Source organism: Cyclopterus lumpus, chromosome 22 (assembly GCF_009769545.1).
Source record: "Cyclopterus lumpus isolate fCycLum1 chromosome 22, fCycLum1.pri, whole genome shotgun sequence".
Classification (NCBI taxonomy): Eukaryota; Metazoa; Chordata; class Actinopteri; order Perciformes; family Cyclopteridae; genus Cyclopterus; species Cyclopterus lumpus.
In genome coordinates, this window is record NC_046987.1 from 10,031,217 (window position 1) to 10,052,328 (window position 21,112).

The 21,112-nt window shown below is 41.8% G+C and overlaps 2 protein-coding genes across 4 annotated transcripts; both read right to left on the bottom strand.

Annotated features, from left to right (window-relative positions):
• Window positions 1-1,657: 1,657 nt before the first annotated feature.
• On the bottom strand, window positions 1,658-12,534 carry lin52 (lin-52 DREAM MuvB core complex component). The gene is made up of 6 exons (XM_034525561.1): window positions 12,483-12,534; window positions 11,377-11,451; window positions 11,243-11,280; window positions 10,988-11,054; window positions 10,733-10,816; window positions 1,658-2,072 (listed from the first exon to the last, which is right to left on the bottom strand). The coding sequence occupies exons 1-6, from the start codon at window positions 12,499-12,501 to the stop codon at window positions 2,017-2,019; spliced, it is 339 nt and encodes a 112-aa protein (XP_034381452.1). The 5' UTR covers window positions 12,502-12,534; the 3' UTR covers window positions 1,658-2,016.
• Window positions 12,535-13,299: 765 nt separating this feature from the next.
• pomt2 (protein-O-mannosyltransferase 2) lies at window positions 13,300-21,032 on the bottom strand. Of its 3 annotated transcripts, none has more exons than XM_034525325.1 (22): window positions 20,714-21,032; window positions 20,173-20,400; window positions 20,002-20,086; window positions 19,812-19,916; window positions 19,560-19,668; window positions 19,340-19,448; window positions 18,710-18,869; window positions 18,497-18,603; window positions 18,331-18,413; window positions 17,890-17,999; window positions 17,731-17,797; window positions 17,566-17,626; window positions 17,357-17,435; window positions 16,767-16,918; window positions 15,992-16,083; window positions 15,817-15,893; window positions 15,656-15,727; window positions 15,494-15,553; window positions 15,279-15,384; window positions 15,043-15,183; window positions 14,417-14,528; window positions 13,300-14,035 (listed from the first exon to the last, which is right to left on the bottom strand). In XM_034525325.1, exons 2-22 carry the CDS (start codon window positions 20,235-20,237, stop codon window positions 13,930-13,932), a joined length of 2,058 nt encoding a protein of 685 aa, XP_034381216.1. In that variant the 5' UTR covers window positions 20,238-20,400; window positions 20,714-21,032; the 3' UTR covers window positions 13,300-13,929. The 3 variants fall into 3 exon arrangements, with proteins under 3 accessions (XP_034381216.1, XP_034381215.1, XP_034381213.1); XM_034525324.1 differs by having other exon boundaries at window positions 20,173-20,428; XM_034525322.1 differs by having other exon boundaries at window positions 20,173-21,032.
• Between the last annotated feature and the right edge of the window lie 80 nt (window positions 21,033-21,112).

The following is a 21,112-nucleotide window of genomic DNA, read 5'->3' on the forward strand; positions in this document are numbered from 1 at the left end:
AAGCACAGCCAGAGCCTCTGCTTTCCCAAAGCATTGGATGATGTGAGGCGATGCCCCCGCCTCCCGCCCCCCAGTACAGAAAGAGTTTGCAAGCCCCGCAGCTTTCTCATGGCTCCTCCACAATGGCATGTTTGGTAGCTGCCCGTCGGCATTGCTTAATTAGGCGAGGAGTTGATTAATCTGCACTAATTGACAGCTAATTTAAGGACTCGGGACACATTGTTGGGGCACAGAGGCTATGTGAGGTGAAGGCTCTGTGGATAGATGGAGGAGCTCTGATTTTTCTCTCTCTCTCTCTATGGATGACCAGCTCTGTGGGGACTGACCCGTTTCTTGAAAAGGCTGTCTGGCTGAGGGAGCATATTGTGGATGTCAGGTCGCTTACCACTGAATGTTCATCAAGTCAGCATCAACAAGTGTGCAACCAGTATAGTGACAGCGGCACCTCCATTATTTAATAAGTAACTAAATACAAACCACTTGGAACTGCAATGTACGTTTTAAGAATGTGCATCGGCCTACAAAACATATGATACACTGTTGTAGACTAAACTGTCCATAACCTTTGGGAAATAGTTCAAATCAGATGCATCTTGACCAACAGTAACTTGACTTACACATGCATACATTCACACTATATAATAGGCCTATTCGATTGTAACATAGCCATTTGCCTGCAGAACGAGTACTTTTACTTACTTATACATTTATTTCATAATCCACTTTTACTTGAAGGCCTAACAGCGTATTTATACACAGTATACTGAATGTACTCTGTCCTATACCTGGTAAGTTGTAAGTTATGTTTTCACAACCTAAACAACATGTGGCTTGCCAGCTTTGATTATGTTTTTACTTTGTCAACATGTTCCACAACTCTTTTCCAGAGGGTAAGGTGACTGGAGAAGAATAACCATTTATTTGTTGCCTATTATTGATCTACAAAGCACCAGTGAAGGCTTAAGAAACCATAACAAAGCCACTATTACTTCCTATTAAACACTTTAAAAGAGGTGCCTTAATAGAAAGTTTTCAATTCAGTTTGGCAGTTACAAGGAATTGACATTATTTGGTGCAGTATGCTATTTTGGTCACCTCCAGTATTTACTATGTAAAAACAACAACTATAAATCCCAATAGTTGCACACAGCTAAAATGTAACGGTCTTTTTGTTTTTAGGAGGGGTGAGCCAGGGTCCGCGTGAGCGGCAGGGGGCGGAGCCACTGAGGCAATGGCGGCCTCTGTCCGTGTGAATCGGAAAGACGATTAGGGGCTTATTAGCGGCCCGGGGAGAAGTGTAACTCGCGGCCGGAGCCCAGCGACATCTCCAGCCGAGAACAGGCCGAGGCCTTGTCCTACCGCATTATGGCGGATGGACTCCTTTTTGTTTCCCTTTCGGCATGCCTGTCTGATTCTCTTTCGGCCAGGCCGCTTGCTCCGACAACGCTGAAGTGTGCTAATTAGAGAAGAAGTGGTCCTCGTAATTATGTCAGCTCTCATTAAAGGCGATGACAATGCGCAATATTATTTTTACGCAATGTTTTGTGTGAACCTGCTCATTAAATGGAAAGCCGGGTGAGCACAAGTGGAAGGTTTTCTTTTTGCTTTGGCTGCAAACTGAATCATGCAGAAACACGTGAAATGAAAGGCGACCATCTTTTTAATTCTTTTAAAAACTTTATTGTACAACTTCACAAATTGCACAAAAAAAAGTAAATCATGTTGAAAATAGAAATAACAATAAATTACGAACATTTCATCAAGGCAGGTCTACAAGCAACAGAGAAATTCAACGAGAAGAAATAAATCATTCTACATTTTTCTGTAAATGTAAAGGCATCTATATCCATGAGTACAGCAGGTGCACCGAGATAAGACCTCGGCTAGAGAGCAATTTTACTCCAATTAATAGTTTGAGAGTAAAGTCTTTGAACTGTGTTGTTATGCATATTGGTAAACACATAGATCAGATTCACCTTGCAGTCCCACATTCCCGGTTACTTCACCAAACCCATGTCACTTCTTGGGCCTCTCCAAGATGTTCAGAAACTTGCCCCTGGTCATTTCCCTGGCTGGAAGACAAGAAGACACAACGTCACATATTCAAGGTGAACCACTGCTCACGTGAAGAGACCTTTATTTCATTAGTATGCATGTGAGAGACCACGACTCTTTTGCTTTAACACTCTTCCAACAATCTGTTGTCATAAGTTGGTAAAATCAGCCAGTCTTCCACAACATTTGCCTGCAGCTCGAACCACTTCAGAACTCTTGTTTAGTAATGCAAGGCATGTATTTAATATCTACAGTGTCACAGTGGGAGGTAATTTATACAAACATCTGTTCATTCAGGACATGGAAAACAACATAAAATGGAAGCTACCAAAGAGTCTGATGATTTGCTTGATCGCCGTCTCAATGTAGTGAGGCACAAGTACTCAGACCTACGCATGCATGAAAGTGTGAATCTGTGTGGATGCAAGATGAGTAAGAATAGAAGCAAAATGTCTCTATTAACCTCAACTTGTGATTATGGAATATGGCCATCTATAAAGTAAGCAACAAATGACTAACAAAATAAGAATAAGGGAACCGCTTTAAAGGCAACACAGCGACATTCATTTCAGCCGTATCAAAGGCTCGGCTTTAAATACGGTTATTGAAATTAAACCTCGAGGAGGCGGGTCACTGAATCTAAATCTGAGGAAATAATGCAACGCATATTCTGCGACACAAATTCATGTCTGTAATCATTCTGAAATTCTGGATGATTGTATTACTCCAAACTGAAAAAAAATGTAAGATCAAATTTCTGTTTCTTGACATAAAGTCACAAAAAAGATCTAAAATGTTGGGACCCAAGCTGATGCTTGCAGAAAGAAGATATACTTCTAAACTGTACATGAGATGAGACATCTCATATTACAATAAAATTATATAATTTCAATACTGGCTTCATGTTTTTTTTCTCAGAGACTATACCCCAACTGTAAATAAATGTAGAAATAACTCAACCAAAATGAAGGTTACATCATTCAGTGATGTACATTTACAGTGATTGCAAATGTTTGAGTGCAAATATTTCCCAGCCCTCCTTATTTTCCCACACCTGATTCCCAGCAACATCTGTGGTGCAAGTACAACAGATTGTTAAAATTGTTAAAGGCCCGACCACCCGGATTTTACCCACGAGTGGTAACTGTGCCAAAAACAGTCCAACAACAGAGTTGTCCCTTCTGTCGGCCCTTTTTCAAACTGGTCTTGGAACAGCGTTCATTGCTGAGGATTCAAAGACAAACACTCGTGTTCCTGAAGAGACTGCAGAGACTTTCCTGCAGCATCATTATGAACCCTGGAGATGCACCATCCAGGTACAGTAATTACTCTTTGTTAAAGATGACTAGAGGATCACCGTCTCAGCGGCATTATGGTTTTTATGAGCTGCAAAGATTACCTCAGCGACTCTATTCAGTTTCTACCCAACATTGTGCATCACGCAAATATAAGACTTCAGAGCAGCGGAGAGAGGACTGATTTCAAATGGGCATTTAGCAGAAAGTCATCCCCCTTCATGATGCCTGCAATAAGAATATGATCAGGATCTCAGCTGGCTGCCTGTGTGAAGTCGCCCCCGCCTCCCCCGCCCGAGCCGGGTAATGAAAAAGCCGGGCCAGTTAGTAATTTAAATTAGTTGCCCGGTGTGGAATGATAATGGTGCATCTGGGCGTGGGGGCCACATCACCTTGAGGTGTCCCTCATTAGGTTAAAGATGATGCTAATTGGAATGGGATGGATTCATTTTGCACTTTGCTGTCTCTTCAAATCACCCTAAACAAAGTCACCAGAGGACCCCTGGACATGCATAGGGTGCTTAAGATTGAAATGAAGCCATCAAAATCAGGCGAGAGAAAGCAATTACATTGAGGTGACCCAGAAGCCTCGAGTGCGCCAATGTCACGTTCAAATTAGGAGCAGTTACACGAGGAATGGGAAAGGCACTTTAGATTTAGAGGTGTCATGCGTCTCTCCCTCCCTCTCTTAGCACGTTCTCCATCTCTTGATGAGCCCAAACTGTAAAATGGATCAAGGATGGCTCTGCCACCCCTGAGACCCCCTTGCCCCACTGAGGGTCTTATTAATTACGGTTCAGTTCAGCCTTGCCCTACTCAGAAAGAAATACCATTGATATAATCACATTAAAGACCCCATTAAACATAAATCCGTGCTCAATTTATGATGTGTGGCTCGCTTTATATAAAAAGGAAATATGGAAAATGTTCAGCAACGTCTTAAGAGTATGACAGGTGGGGAAGGACACAACACAAAAGTAACTGGAACGAGGATACATAGTGGGACCACTGAAAGAGCTGCAATGGGACCTTTATATAGTCATAGTAGGAAAAGAACACGTGTTACTACTCATAATAATAGTTCATAATAAGGATGGCTGTTCTATTCAAGTCTTTGTTTTTTAACCCTGTTATTTATTTATTTTTCCTATCCTTTCCCTCAAGAGGTTTTCGCCTCTTTTCAGGCCACAGTTGAAAATAAGAATCTGTTTTGCCTGGCTAAATATAGGTTAAATAAAAAAAATTATCTTGCAGTAAGCTATTTGTGCATTTCTATTCACCAGTTTCTTTGTTGCTTATCCAAAAATCACAACAACGTTTCCATGATTGGCTGGAAGGTGGAAGGTTTGTGTATCAATAAAAGCTAAATGTAACAAAGGGGAATGGAAGCATATTAAGCTAATAAAGCATAATGTAAATAAATTATGTCCAAAATGTCCTCTGAAACTTCCACACCGAAGGATAAAAAACATCAGATCTGTGGGGCGATGACACCGTTCTCAAAAAACACACGAAACAAACCTAAATAACATTACAATCACGTTTTCCACTTAATTATTGTTTGTGTGAAGTTTGACTGACACTCTTTATTATGTCATCTATTCTTCTTTAGTGGCTTATTGACACACGGCTTGAGAATTATTGCCAACAGCTGTTTATCTTTATGCGCCCAACTTCCAATATTTGGATAGTAGGCGGTCCCATGCATTCATCCACCTTCTTTGGCTGATCGTCTGGATTATTGTGACCGATTCATAATTTCTAGTTTGTGCTACATTTGAATGGATACTTGGCTAGTCTGACAGTGAGCCAGCACGCACCACCAGGACCCTGAAATTGAAGCAGCTAAATGGAAATAAACAATATTTCATCATTGAAATAAGTAACAAGTAACAAAAATAGCTTCTGTGAAAAAGGCCGATGCTAACAGGTAAAAAGTCTGAATCGAATTCTCCAGGAAATTTCATGGTAAAAAGACATGAACATAAATGCACATAATACTTTAATAAAGAAGTTACAGTTACATTTAAATAAATATTCTTATTGTTTTCTTGTAAACTTGCTTGGTCCCCCATTTATGTCACAGCCTATTGAGCCGGTGACAGTTAGAAAGCCACACACACATGCACACGCACACGCACACACACACACACACACACACACACACACACACACACGTTTTAGTCATACAACGGGGTAGATCAATACTGATTAGTGGGACTTAGAAATTTATTTAGTTGATTAGAAAGGTCAATTACTAATTTCGTACTAAGTTCATCAGCATCTTGTTCCCACTGCCATCCATACTCAATGACACCTTATAGATTGCGTGGGCCATCTCTTTGCCCTGTTGATTTGTGCCATCTAATTGTCATTCAGCCCGATATCTGGTCTGAGATTCCACCACAGCTTACCGTGCTAGTTTAGTGAACACGGCCACATCATACTGTATATAATCATTTGACATTGCAATCAATTTTCATTAAAGCAATTTGAAATATTTGTATCCCTAAATAGACACAACATGTTAACTCAGCCAGGTTATCATCAGAATGAGGGCTGAGGACGTGTTGGCAGAGAAGCCGCTGTGGAGCAGATAACAGGAGAGCCTCCCACATCAGCCCAGTAATCCTCTGGCTGTAGATTTTGTCCTGATTAATGCTGCAAAAGTCACATGGCAACAATGGGGATTAACCTATATCTGCAACTTGCTAAATATGCCTTGTGGCTATTTAAAACGTTGCCCTTTTCCCCAAAATGAACCATCGAGCTCAAACTACAGTGGAGGAGATTCTGTGGTGCAACCCAAATGTTTCTGCAGTTTTCCGTTCCGCTCTGGCAAATCATTTTCATCGGGAGAATCCCAGGTGGCCCGAATGTAAATGCGAGAGGAAGCGCGGTGGTGTAACATCTTACTTTCCCCTCGTTTACGGTGAGTGATCTGGGTGTCATTGTCACAGTCCGCTCCCAGCCCCCACCACGACTCCCCTGTGTATAAAATGAGAGTAATCATCGCTTCGCCACCCGCCCCCCCCCACATCTGGCTGCCTCTCTCCATGGCACAATACCAGAGAGCCCCTGGACCCCTGTTAGCTCCAAAGACAGATGACCACCTGGGTTAACTGGAGCCCTGGACCCCAGCCCTGAATGCCCCAATTCACTTTCATTAAGAGTTAAGAGGACTTATCTGACCCTCACTGCCCATCTCTGAGTGCTGCTCAGCTATTACGGTCTGTAAGCTTTATTTAATGGATTTAACATCCTCTTTCACCGCCCTCCTCCCCGGGGGACACGGTAGACACAGAGGAGATGACACACACAAGCAAAGAAACACTTGGAGGCGCACACATTCAGCCTACGATCCCACAGCACCCCCGTCTTGCAACACATACACCTGACGCTCATGTTTGTGTTCAAAATTCAATTACCCACTTATTGATACTTCACAGGGATATTTAAGATGCAGACACGAGCTGTGATTTCCCAGGGGAGCCACTGGTTCCTCTTTATGTCCCAACCGAGAGAGCCCACACCTCCTCTCCTCCTCCTTCTCCTCCAATGCATTTCCGCCTGGCTGACACACACGCACACAGACACACACACACCAAAACAAACACATCTGCACCTCCCAACCCCTGCACCAGCCTATGCCTGTTCAAGAGGTGTCCTTATTAATAGGCAATCAGTCAAAAATCATTCATTAAAAAGCCTAAAAGGTTTTACACTCGCACTATGATTAGCTGGGAAAGAAAATCCAATGAATTCCTAATGCCTTTATGGAAATGAGGTGTCATTTCCGATCTGCTCAGGGATGCGGCAGGCAGGCAGAACCAAGGAGGGTGTGTGTGAGAGTGTGTGTGTGTGTGTGTGAGTGTGTGTTGAGCTCTGCCTGCCTCTGCTTTCACACAGCTTCGACACTGATCCTGCTTGAGATACGGACAGCTTTGCACAGATACAGCGGCAACCTGCTACGCACATGTCATCCTGACGTAAAATGTGTGTGGAACTGCGAAAGATTTTCCAACAATGGACAATCAACGTAGTAGCAGCACTATTATGAAACGGCACCCCCAATAATTCGAAAACATATATTTCTATGGGAGCCAATCTGAGGGGACTAACGGCACAAGGCCCAAGGTTACTGAACAGTAACATGATGAAAACTGAGCTGACATAGTAGTCACCTTCAAAGGGTCACAATGTTGCCATTCATCGCAACTACGAGCCCACAGAGAGACAGGAGAAAGGTGAACAAACAAGCAGAGTGGAGTAGTAGAGGTGAGGAGGGAGGGTAGTGGCGGTGGGGAGGCTTTCCCTGTTTCTCATACAGCTGCTGTCAGCTCCGGCACTTCATAACCGCCCGCTCAGCGGTCAGCCCGCCTGATGGATTGATGGAGGCACATTAGTACCAGCGGGGGCCCAGTGAATGCAATCATATTCAGCAGCGGCATGGTTCTAATAGGCCGGAGATTGATCCTCAGGGTGAGGAGGAGGAGGCTGAGGTGAATGTGGGCGCATTAGGAGCTGTCAGGGCAGGGCGACCTTCAGTCTCACCTTCACACAGACAGAAGCAACAGAGGTCAGCCTGGGTCTACGCCATGCGGCATCACGGCGCTCAGCGGTGCTACAGGTGTTCCTACTCCCAGAACACACTGAGTGATGCTGTCACCGAGGTAGTAACGCTTCCAATCACTGCAAATTCATATGAATTCATAAGATTCACATGTTAGTCCATGGCCTAGAACAGATTTCCTTCTCTCTATTTAACAGTGTCAAAAACATTTTTAAATAGCAGCAAACAACTATCTGCTCTTTACAGAGATAGTGGAGTAACGTCTACCTTTTTCTTGCTTTTAATGCAAGATGCACATGTGCGTGCATGTGAGCGAGCCCCATAGATGAGTTTATTGCCGCTGCTCTGCTCTCGTACGGCGGTCACAACCAACGTACAACCGGCAGTGTCGTCGTGGGTAGCACCCCTCCAGCTACTCCTCAGTTAAACGCTGTTAGCTCTGTCAGCACTTTCACCATAGTTAGCACCGTTAGCTGAGAGCCACTCGCTCGCCTTCGACATGTTGTGAGCCGTGAAGAGACAATCGAAAATATTCCCAATCTTGTATTTAGAACCTTCAAAGGGTACATGATCAGCTTTTATCCAACCCCCATGTGACTCTGTCAAAGACACGGTTCACTTGAATCTCTGTGACGTACGCTTTTCTACAATTTCCACCAAGCGACGTTTTGGGAGCTGGCCTAAGCCCTATGTGTGAATATCGCTTAAAAACACCAACTTGGAAATATAATCACATTATCAGAATAAAGGTATTCACTCAAAAATGTCACTGTAGTGACTTGACAATCACATTTAGTAATTTCCTGAGATTGGTTTCAATGGACAAGTGTTGAATTGTATTCAGTAGCCTTGAGCACACAAGTGTGATAGAGCACCATCACCAACTCCAGCAGTTTGGGTCCCAGTAGCCCAGGGCCCTCCAGTGCATCCCAAAGGAACACTCAGCTTTCAATTATCTCCAATAACAGCACTTATCAGAGTCCTCAGCTTTCCCCAGAGACTCAGGGCTTGATGCCCGCGCTCAGCGGCCCACGACAGGGGCATTCATCATGGGGTGGAGTAACAGCTGTGGCCTGAGGAAGAGGCACGCGTCAAGCCCCTCTGGGACTGGACCAGGCCAGCGCCACACAGCCATTACTGGGGGTGCTGGTGCAGGAGGAGGCGTGGGAGGGGATTATAGTGAAAGATCCCCCCTTTCCATTTGTGTTAATATATATGTACAAACATGAGTATGCAGTAGTATGTGCACAGTACACAACATGCATGATAACACTAGTACTGCTAAGGTGTATTCTAGGCATAGGGGGAACGGTGTTCTTGTAATCATATTTGGTCCAGCTCCCTTTTCTCACCGCAGTAGGGTGGCTGCAGAGGTTTCACTGGTTGATTGTGGTCTGCCTATTAACCAGCTTCCTCTTTAATGGTCCACATGCTGAAGGGGGAGGGGCAGTAAATCCTGTCCCCCTGCCCCTCTCGCCACAAAGTCTCGTTTACGGGTACTGAATAGTGCACAAACATGATGAAAAAGTAGCTGAGATTTACAAGGCCTCCCCTGACAGCCAGGAAAAGGAGAAAATTAAACCAGAGAGCATTAAACAGGCACCCATTACAAGGCTGCTCCGACACCAATAATAACCATCATTGTGTCCCGTCGTCCCGAGGTACACGACATGATTGCGAAGCCCGCAGGCCTGCACCTGTGACAGCTAACATCTTTATACCAGCCAGATTACATGCTTCTGCAGGTTTAGGGGAGTCGGGGAGATGAGACACTTTTACAACTAAATTAATTTGCGGTTTATGCAAATATAAACATGCTACACAATCTATAGCCTGGTAATATGTGGTTACTTGCATCTGGGCTTTCTTTCACGAGTATGTTCCCTTGGATATTTGTTTATTATACCATCAACTCCCTTGCCTACAATCATAAGAAGATCTCTTCAGAAAATGTAAGAGTTTCCCCTTTTGCATCTCTCAAATTTCATTATTTATGTTTGGCATAATTTGATTCATATGTACAGGCTTTTGTCTTAATTACAAACCACCGGCAGGTCGCACTGCCGCACTGTTTGTATCCCATCACTTTGTGTGTCCCTTTGTCGTACACGCAAGGTGGTTAAATGTAAATGACTTAAAAAAGAAAGAAAATCTATGTACATATATTTATATCTTCCATCCCATTAAGGGGGAGGTTATACCACAATTCTTCATTGCTTATGTGCTTTTTCACTGGAGGAATAAATACCCTTTTTTCTCTTAGAGCACTTAGAACTACATCTCTCTAATCCACACGGATTATGACAATGGAGGCTGTGGACAATGGATTAAAAACTAGATTTTGCATCAATCAAATGTTTGAGCACTTGTTGTGTGGGTTCTTGTGAGCATGTCCTTGTTTCTTACATTTTCCATTTTAACAAGATTGACTGAAATCTATCATTTCAAGACCTCAAAGTCAAATTATCTCTGCTGTTTCACATGAATTGAGAGTTTATTCTAATTTTAAAAGTTCCAATTTCGACATGATCCATTTTGAATTATGATAACAAATCACACACCTTTGTCAAGTCAACATGTGATGGTTTTAAAAGTGAAAGCTCACAAGGATGCTCCACCACCAGTAATCCATGAGCTAGCTACAGAAAGGCTATGAGCACCATCTAGTGGTAACTTGTGACTTACGAGAAGATGAGCATTTTCATACTTGTCACATAGATTTTAATCAAGTGTTTTCAGTGAAGGTAACAAACAAAAACATTTTAATATAGAGGCCATTTTTAAAGGTCTGTGTTGTTCATGTACTTACACTCCTCTAAGCCCAGCTGGTAAGCGAGGTTCTGAAGTCCTTTGACCTTCTCCATCAGGTTGGCTGTGGTCAGACTACCCAGCTCTGCAGAAGGACAGCAGGACCCAGAATGAAAGCTCATGAGTGTTTCAGCAAAAATGTTATACCATTTGACAGGATTATAGGCAAAGACTATTGCTGTCCACAATCTTCCTGTTCAACACCAACTTAAAATGTTTTTAAAAATAACACAATTTCTACTGTTTGGTGCATTACCTTTCAACATTTCAATGTCCTCACTCTCTAGTTCAGCCATCCATTTGGGGGGTGAATTATTGATGGGCTGTGATGTGAGACACAACAAAGGTCTAAGTAGATCAGGCCTATATATATATATACATATATATATATATATATATATATATACATACATATATATATATATATATATATATATATACATCACAGTATGTCAAGCCTATCTAATTATCAAATTTGTAAATCAAAAGCGCCACAGTGAAGCTAACTCACATTTTTACAAGATGCAGCAAATTCTGCAACTCCAGGCACTGTATGAGAGATCACAGGTTGATCAAGGTTATTGCAACATAAAACACATTTCCATAGTGACTAATTACACAAGAGCATGGAGAATGCACACTTACACTGCTCTGGCCACAGGTCTGGTGACGCTCTGTCCAACTTCTCAAAACTCAGCAAAGAGCTCTCAAAATCGTCACCTATAACGACACAAAATTGACTATATTTTTTTGCATTGTATATGGAAAATGCATACATTAAATATTTATAAATATAGTAATATTAGTAATATACAGAAATATTTTAAAAGTGAAAGTACTGAGTCATTTATGGTAAAAAAAAAAAAAAAAGGGTTCATCTAAGAACACTTCTTTTTTTTTTACCATAAATGACTCAGTTAGTAAATTTTTTTGTTGCATGTGGAACTTTGAGTTAAGATGACAATGTCTCTACCGTACTTGGGTTCAACCAATATAACCAGCCAAGGATCTAACTGTACCAAATATTGCAAATGCTGTCTTTAACCTCTGACCCAAACTATACTTTAAAACAATAACGTAGTGCCTTTAACCACACACACATTTCTATGTGTGTATACATGTGTGTGTGTGTGTGTGTGTGTGCGTGTGTGTGTGTGTGTGTATGTCGTTAAAGGCACTACGTTGTTACAAGATAAAACACAATTGAAACAAAGGCACGAGGACAACTCGTGATGGTGGCATTCTGTGTATTAGATTGCTTTACTGTAAAAACACTAACATTGTGGCTCGAGTGTGACGTTATGAATGCTGTCAGCAGTAATAACAATAACAATAACGTTATGTGGGTTCAACAATTGAAAGGCTATCGAGAGTAACGTCAAAACCCACAACTACTCAAGGTATCGTCAACAGATCACAGAAAGTATTTGGGGACTTGAAGCTTCCGACATGAGCTGCTTGGAGCTGGCAGCAGCATCAGACTCGGCTCTAGGGTTCAAGCCGAAGACAGTCGGGCTCGAGCTTCCCTCTCCGCTGGAAACACATGCACATACTACACTGGGGCTACTGAATGCTTTGGCCAACGGAAGGAAACATCTCCAAACAGTAAAAATACAGCGCGAACTGTTTATTCCGTCGTCTTCGGGATGTTCGTGCAAGACACCATAGGAGTCGCTAACGCTTAAGTATACATAAACATGTGAAATTTACAATTTACACACGGCGTAGCAGGGTTAGGAATTAGAATTTACCTCCATTTGGAGACGCCATCTTCAGAATAAACACGTGATTAACGACAGCCAATCACAGCAGCCGTCCTCAGAGTTGACGCGTGCCGGTGCAGTTCCCAAACACGCCACCGGGCGGCCCCAGTGGTTTACTGTCAAAGTGTACAATGCAGCGTCTGACAGAGGTATACAAATACATTATGCACATTGCTTTTTGTCTGGGTGGGTCTATAAACGCCTCCTTTGACTACATGAATAAGTTCATACTGCTGCATGTCAAACAATCTAGCATTATCTAATTTTCTCTATTTTTAGCAATTTAATTACTTATGTTATGTTAATTACTTACATTATTATTTACTATGTGGTACGTATACTTTCCATATTTATAAATAATGCGGTTTAGTTTTCGAGAGAACCAGACTGTAAGCAGTAATGTACACACTCAGTGGTTTTATTTAAAGTGACTTAAAGTATTATTATTTTGTGTTAGTTATGACATTTTCAAGGAGATAAGTGTCATGGTAATCTCCTCCACATTACCACATCAAAACTGAGAGTATTTTAGGCAGCTCTTGGGTTGTTTTAAGATGATCAAGGTGCCATTCTTTTGGAAAGTTTTAGTACAATTGTAATACTTTTCGATACATTAGTTATTCTGTTGCATATCTTGTATTACTGTTCGTGTCTGTAACTCATTATTTCGGCATATCTTGGCCAGAACATTCTTAAAAACGTGATGTTCAATCTCAAGATGCTCCCTGGTTGAATGAGGGTTAAATAAAATACATTTAAGAGGAAATATGAATATGAACATAAATAAGCACAAATAAGCACAGACTACTAGAATATCCCCTTTTAATGATCATACTGTAATGTACATGACACAGTCAGTAGTAGTCTTATGATGTAAAATCACTGGTGTCTAAATACCATATAAAAATACCGGGCACTGAGACCAAGAAGATCACAAATGAAAATACAGTCTCTGATAGCCAATAACTATGTAAAAAAGTGTTTTCTATAAAACGTACCAACACGGAGATGCAACACTTAAGCTTTTCAGATTTACTTCATTACTTCCTTTCAGGCACTTTATCTTATATCATTGTGACATACAGTATCCACATATACTGTGAGGCCAAGATGTAAGATTGTTGTGAGTTAAGGCAGCTTGGTGATGAAAAGTGTTGAAAACTGTACTCTCTAATACTCAACAACACTCTGGCTTCCATATTCTGTTTCACAAAGCACTCTTTACACATTTTATATAGACTACAATACTTGAAAATGTTGAGACACATAAATACATGGACAGGTAGAGATTTAATAGCAGTGTGTGCAGTCAGAACCCTTTAAAAAAGATTATTTTATGTAAACACTGTAAAACCATAAGTCCGTGAGACACATGATTGACTAAAGTCCCTCATATTCATAATAATATTCTTATGTATTCTTCGTGCAAAGCTGACTAGAACTCCCAGGAGTCCATCCACTTCTGGCCAGCCATGGCGCTGCCCGGCTCGTGTGCCAGAGGACCCGTCATGCCGTATGAGAGCGGATGGAACAGGTAGAAACTAAGAGACAGAAAATTGGATTGCAGTGATTAATACAACGTAAAAGAAGCACTCTTAAAAAATCCCCCCCCACCCCCCCTTTTGTGCTAAGCTACACGCCTGCTGTTGAAAAGACAGAGACAAGAGAGGTATTGATCGTCTAATCTATCTCACGTTAAGAAAGAAAATAATGGTATCTCCCAAACTATGACTCTAATATTGATTACACTGTCTTCATCTACAGCATTTGAAAGGCATTTAAGAGTATCAAAGTAAAGTGGGTATTGAAATGTATGTATAATTACAATACACCTCATTAAATACAGCAGACATCACAAAGTGATGAAAGATTTAACTACAATACAATTTTCCTCGACAGTAGTTACTCTCGTGTCAGCTCACCTGTAGAGAACACTAAACAGAAGTACCATCTGCCCGAGTCTCTGCAGCCAATCAGAATAAGGCGGGCGGAGTAGCAGGTCGGTGCTTTTCAACAGAACGTCGAATGTGATTCCTGTGCAAAACAAACAGAATGTTATAATGCTGAGACCAACAGGACTGCTTTGTTTATTCAGGAGTTTATCAAATATAACCCTGATCATGCTCAATAATTACAAACCACAGGGGGATCTAAACTATCCAAACAGGAAGTACAACTATGCCATTGAGTAACTGAGCTATATACTACAACGTGTTGTTTTTTGTCCTATAACAGCTCCTGTTTGCAATGTTCCCATGGATGTACCAACAACCATCATCGGATTAATTTGATACTTAAGACAAGTTCTGAAGTTAAAAGTTATCTTTTTTCCTATGATTTCTAGGTGGATTTTTAATCCCAATTGACAATGATATCTGCAGAAGTCACATCATCTAAAAATGGTTTTGTGACACAAATTGCAATAATCGGCTGCAAGTACTTTACCACACAATCATCATGTGGTATCTTTGCGTCACGTCTCTCCTTGCTCTCTGAAAACCTCCGGTCGATGTAGTGGGAGCAGTCAAAATGCAGTGAGATGTGGTACCTGTTAGCATGCTGCTGAAGAGCATTGCAGGGAAGTAGTGGTGGAAGTAGAGGACACGCCCCATTGTGTAGAAAGGTGCATAGTGCAGCAGCCAACCGAGGAGCAGCAGCCCTCCTTCTCTCATAAGCACAAGAGAATGCTCTGAATGGCAGAGGAGAGTATATAACTCTTATTTAAATGTTTAAATCATCCATCTACTGCTGCGGATCAGTCAGTTTCACTGTCAATAAGCATACCTATTCTTTTTTGGCCCAATGAGAAACCTCTTTGGAGCGTTATAGACGCCACTGCCACCATGATAGGATACAATCCCAAACTGGCCAGGTTCATCCACCAGACCACCTGAACAAAACAATAAAAGGAGTATTTAACCATGAGAGCTTTAATGTGCGTGCGTTGGTCAGAGAAGAGCGACAACAGGAAACAGGAAGCAAGCTTAAGACAGACTTACAGGGTTCCCCAACAGGTAAACACGATACTCTGTGTCATTCACTCCAGAAAACCTCAAGCCCTTCACATAAACAAACCAAGAACACTTTAGTAGTTAAAAGTGCTCATGCATTTATTAGACTTTGATAAAAATACAATTTATAATGTAGATTATTCAACACACCTGATAGTTGATGGGCCAATGCCAGGGTTTTGAGTTCATCTCATTGTCTTTGGGTTTCAAGCCACTGTTACCCTAAAAAGACACATCATATGTCAATAAATGATTTCTGATGAAACACGTTCTTTACGCACGGATCTGTAACTTCTCTCATTGTTTCTTACTCTTATCATAACAATGTGGGACTCCAGTAGGATCTCCAGGAAATGGGGCTTCAGCACAGACAAACTAATGTTGGGCACTGCCAGAACACACAAGGACAAAAGGGACATGTTGGTTAGTGTCTGACATCATGAGGTGGAGACAGAAGCGCAGGAGCACAAGGAGTGCGTTTCTTACATTTGGGGTTGATGTGATCTTCAATGTTCCACTGAGAGCTTGGAGTCTCCTTCAAGTAGGGACTACAGGTCACCTCCACCTGTTCCCAGCCCCTGGACAGAAACAAGACGTGACCTTTGACTGGCCATGCACATAACCAGTGGTGGAACGTAACCATGTGCATTTTCTCAAGTACTGTACTTCTTGAGTGCAACGTACTTTTACTTTAGCTACATTTCAGAGGGAGATACTAAACTTGTTATTCCACTAAAATGATCTGACATCATTAGTTAGTAGTTACTTAACAATTTAAGAATTTGTATTAAAGAAACATTAGAAGAGCTTTTGTTGGACAACTGTGACAGCATTTCTCACTATTTTCTGGATTTTTACAAACCAAACAATCCAACGAGTAACAGAGAATATAATCATGAATTGCAGTCCTAAACAATTATAATACAAAAACAATGCAATTTACAACAACAGTTCAAAATCTACCTCAGCCTATTTCAACAGGATAATCCAGCTTTTACTATAATGCATGAGTAATAATAAATAAGTGTATAAATATAACAGCCACAGGGGAAATCATTCCATATTGAGTACTTTTATTTTAATATTTTAAGTACACTTCCTGACTATGCTAACGCACTTTTACTGAAGACATTTTCAATGCAGAACTTTTGTGACAGTGTGGTATTAGTACTTTAACTTAAGTAGAGGATCTTAATACTTCTTACACCACCATATAATGAATCTTGAACGGAAAAGGAGGAGCAGAGAAGATGAGTTTTACCACTTTGGGAGAGTCTTTCCAGACGAGTAAAGCACACAGCCGGTAGCTCGGTGCAGAAAGCGGATTTTGCTCCGCAGCACCTTCACCACGTCACCTTTCTGGCCTCCACACACCTCCACCTGCCACAGGTCATTGGTGTCACCTGTGCCATTCTAAGAACAGGCCAAAGGTGAAGATGTGTTTTAAGATTGGGGACATTCAAATACATGACGACATGCAATCAGAATGCAATGTTATTAATGCTGAATAAGGCCATTAATAGTTTTATAAGTTGGCCCTGGTCAAGAAGGCAGCGTTACAGTTTTATCACAGAAAACGGACTGCAAAACAACAAAAACAACAACAAATTTAACATGAAAAATTATCTTAAAGTTGACAACAGACTTACGAAAAAGCCAATTGCATCAATCAAGAGATTTTCATTTGGTGTCAGCGCAAGTATGATCCTTAATCATCATGCAGTGAGTGTCAATGAGCAGTGGAAACCACCTTCAACTTCACTCAGAAGTTGTTTTCAGTCACCTGTACAGAGCAGGAAAGTTCAAAAAGGAATCTCTTTAAGTGCAGCTTTATGTTATGGCTGTACTCACAATGCCATAGCCTGTAACCTGGAAGTGCTTCTTGGTCAGAGGAGCCTCATGGAGGTGACCGTGAAGGTTACGGGTGGTTCTGAAGGGAGCAGGAACAATCACATTATTGCAAAAACATGCACAGCATCTGGATTGGAATGACTTTTAGATGCGAGACATCCTTTGAATCAGTGGACATCATATACAATGTTTTTCATTTCACTACTTACTCTTTGTGCTCCAGTCGAATGATGTCACCGTGACGAACAAGGTCAGCTGTCACAGATTGAGCTTAATAGAGATTAAAAAAAACAAGAGGCTCGCACATGACTTCCTTATGACCTAAATGAATGCCACTGATATCTCTTAAGAGTAAATCAAATGCATCTTCTCACATGCATTATTATCCTGTTTGTGAACAAGCCACACGTTGTTGTAGTCCTTATGGAGATAGGCTGTCACCTGGAAGCAAATGGCAGAGAAAAAAAATTATCGCTGATAATAAGACATTTAATTATGTTTGAGAATGATTTTCATTGAACCTTTAGCCTCACCTGCTGCTGCCTCGCTCCCACTCCCTCTGGGTATAAGTGCCAATGAGAGTGTAAATAGCCTCCAGCAATACGGAGGTTTTTTACTGTGATGGTGGAGCCATAAGCCAGGTCTGCATCAGATGAACAAGACATTGACCCAAATTATTACTAAACACAAGAAACATTTAATGTTTACATTTAATACAAAATTACTTTTGAAACTTAAGCTTAAATTGACAAGGTACCACCGCAAGAGCCAATTATGGAACAATACGCCTTCATAGTAAATCTGTGATATGTTACTTTGTAAAGACAGTCAAATGTAAGCAAACGTTTCCGCCCATCTGTCATCAACACTGAGGGAACGCCTACATTTATTTTTGCCCTCCTTTTCTTACAGGTGTTGTAGTAAACACAGCTGCAGCATTGTGTGGTTTATTCACACACTTGTTTGTGACTCACACTCAGGCATGGAGGCATTGTGGAGATTGTTGCCGATTAGACGTGACTGAAAAGCTGAACTGAAGAAGCCGTCGCCCGGTCCACTGGTGAGAGAAAACAATCATGATGACCCAAACAATGTGGCTGTCTTCATGCAATACAGGCTGAACAGAGCATTCAGACACACCTTTTGTTCAACACAACAAAGTGGACTGCAAAGATTGTAACATAGAGGAAGAGTGGAACCAGGATGAGTCCAACAACCCGAGCCAGGAAGTGCTTTGATATTTCCACCTGGAGCCAGACAATAAGGCGAGAAGAGCACAGAACAGTGAATCCTCTGGCGCTGCTCATCGACACAATCAGTTACCACTACCATTCAAAGTGTGCTGCTGTTTACCAGTGAGAGGCTCAGGTCTCCCAAAATTCTCCAGAGGTCCCAGACTGTGTTCAGCCCCACCAGCAGGATGACAAACAGACCCACAAACTTCACCCCTAAAGCCCCAGCAAGGTTCACACCAGTCAGTACCAGCCACAGCCACCAGTACGAAGTAAAAGGCCTGAAAACCACAGGAAACGCGCAACACTCAAATAAACTGCTTAACAAGTTGAATGAGCACATTGCATACTACACCTATGTACCACCCAGTGTAAAGTATGAGCCGGAAAGTTTTATTCTTGTACTGTAACTGCAGTTTTTATTTTAACATACTGATAAATATATTTTTTCTAGCAATCAGTTAATTAGTTGGTAAACAAAATCTCATAAATAAAACAAGGTTTTAAATCAAATTATTTTTCAACAAAAATAAATCAGCAGTATTAAATGTGGAATGTAGTTGCAACCAGGAAATGTGTGGACCTTTTTTTTACCAGAACAAAAAAGAGGAATAATTGATGATTAACCGGTTGACTTTATTGACTATAATCATCTATTAACTCACTGTTGGTCAAATCATTGATTCATCAAAGAATGATTTCACCACTGCATTGCATAGGACAAGGTACAACAATTAAAGTGGTGTGCTACCTGAATCTCTGCAGGTTGAACTTGACCATGCTCAGCACAGCTGCCATGATGAAGAACAAGAGTATAGGGTCTAACAGGATGTACTGGGAAATTGTGATGCAGCCAGTGTCTGTCAGGAGCACATGCATTGAATTATTTGATATTGAAATACATGTTCATGTGTTCTCAAAGTTGCTGTTCATAAGATCAGTGAAAGAAACCAAAAGGTATGATTACTCACCAAATATGAGCAGGGTGGCAGTGATGAGAGCAGCAGTGTACGACCGAGATAAGTCCTGCACTATGACATAGGCAAAGATTGGGAGAAAGGAGCCCAACACGGCACAGAGCTGTTGGGCAAGAGGCAGGACAGGCATATTAGCAGCCATAACGTCTTGTCCTTTTAAAGTTGTGACAAGCCCATACGTATATATTCAAATTGCATTGTCAATCAATAAGAAGAGAGGGTTTCATTGTGTGGAAAACAACATACTCCTCTCATCCCCCAGTAGTTGTGATGTTCATATTTATCTCCTGGCTTTCCGAAAGGAAAGGTTCCATCATAACCGGTCATGTAACCGGCGAGACCGATCAGCATCTGCAACAGATTAACGGAGCTGAATACTCATACTCGAGAGGTCTCCCTGAAGACAGACATGAAAAGGGATCATCTGTGATCTCACTTTTGCAAGAGGGGGATGGACATCGAAGAAGAAGGTCCTGTTGATGTAGTAGCTTCCCATCTTTCCAAAGTGCGTCTCATCCCAGCTGAAACATCAACACCAGTCACGCATGTTAAAAATGGCACACTAAGACACACAAAATCGACACGCACGACAGGACTTTTAACTCACCACACATGAGGAGGCTCTGTTATCTTGTATAGGCGTGTGGCGAAGCACAGCCCCGCCACCAACATCAGCACCACTCGACTGCTCTGGGGGTCCTGGCTGAAATGTCCTCCAGGCGAAAAGTGAGCAGATGTCCCATTTGAAGACTGAGTGTCATCTAGTTCAGCAGTCTGACTGCGTCTGTCCTCGGACAGGGTTTGGAGGGTCTCCGAGGATGTGGGAACGGTTCTCCTGTGTCGTAGTGTTGAAGTGTCCCCTGCTGTGTTCAGTTGTGTAATACATTCTTCCTTTGCCATTAGGACACGGAACTTGTAATACACTGACCAGGCCCCCTTAAGTCTAATGTTCTGGTAACACTAGCTAACGTTTGACCATAGGTTACAATGAGCTAATAAATGGGTTTCATGTAGATGTGTGACTGTGCCGTCTGGGGGCAAATAACAGCATTAGCACAGCTAACGTTGGGTTAAATACGGGAGCACCAGGTATCAGCTCTCAACACTGCATACATCAAAACAGGCGATATTGACAGTGAATGACTTACCTTCCCAGGTAAACAAATGGCCACTTATTACACTATATGTTACACTGCAGCCGAGCTACTCAGACTTTCACATCGATAACGCACCTTCCCTCGCTCGCTAACCAAGTGTCCACGCGGCACAAGGCGGCGGCATTCCGCACGATAATATGTGACAAATTACTAACGGCTTCTTTCGCCTCAAATTACCGTTTTATTATTAAAATGTTTACATTAGCATCACAGTTGGAGCACGAGAGGTTTGGTAGCTCGAGTCAACGGAACACGCATGAAGCGAAGCGGTTTCTGGGAGCTGTAGTCTACTGTTTCATGTATGTGAGCATGACCGTTGAAGGGTAAATACAGTTACCCAGAATGCTTCTGGGTTAGTTCTCTGGTTAACCAATGGGGGAACGTTTGAGG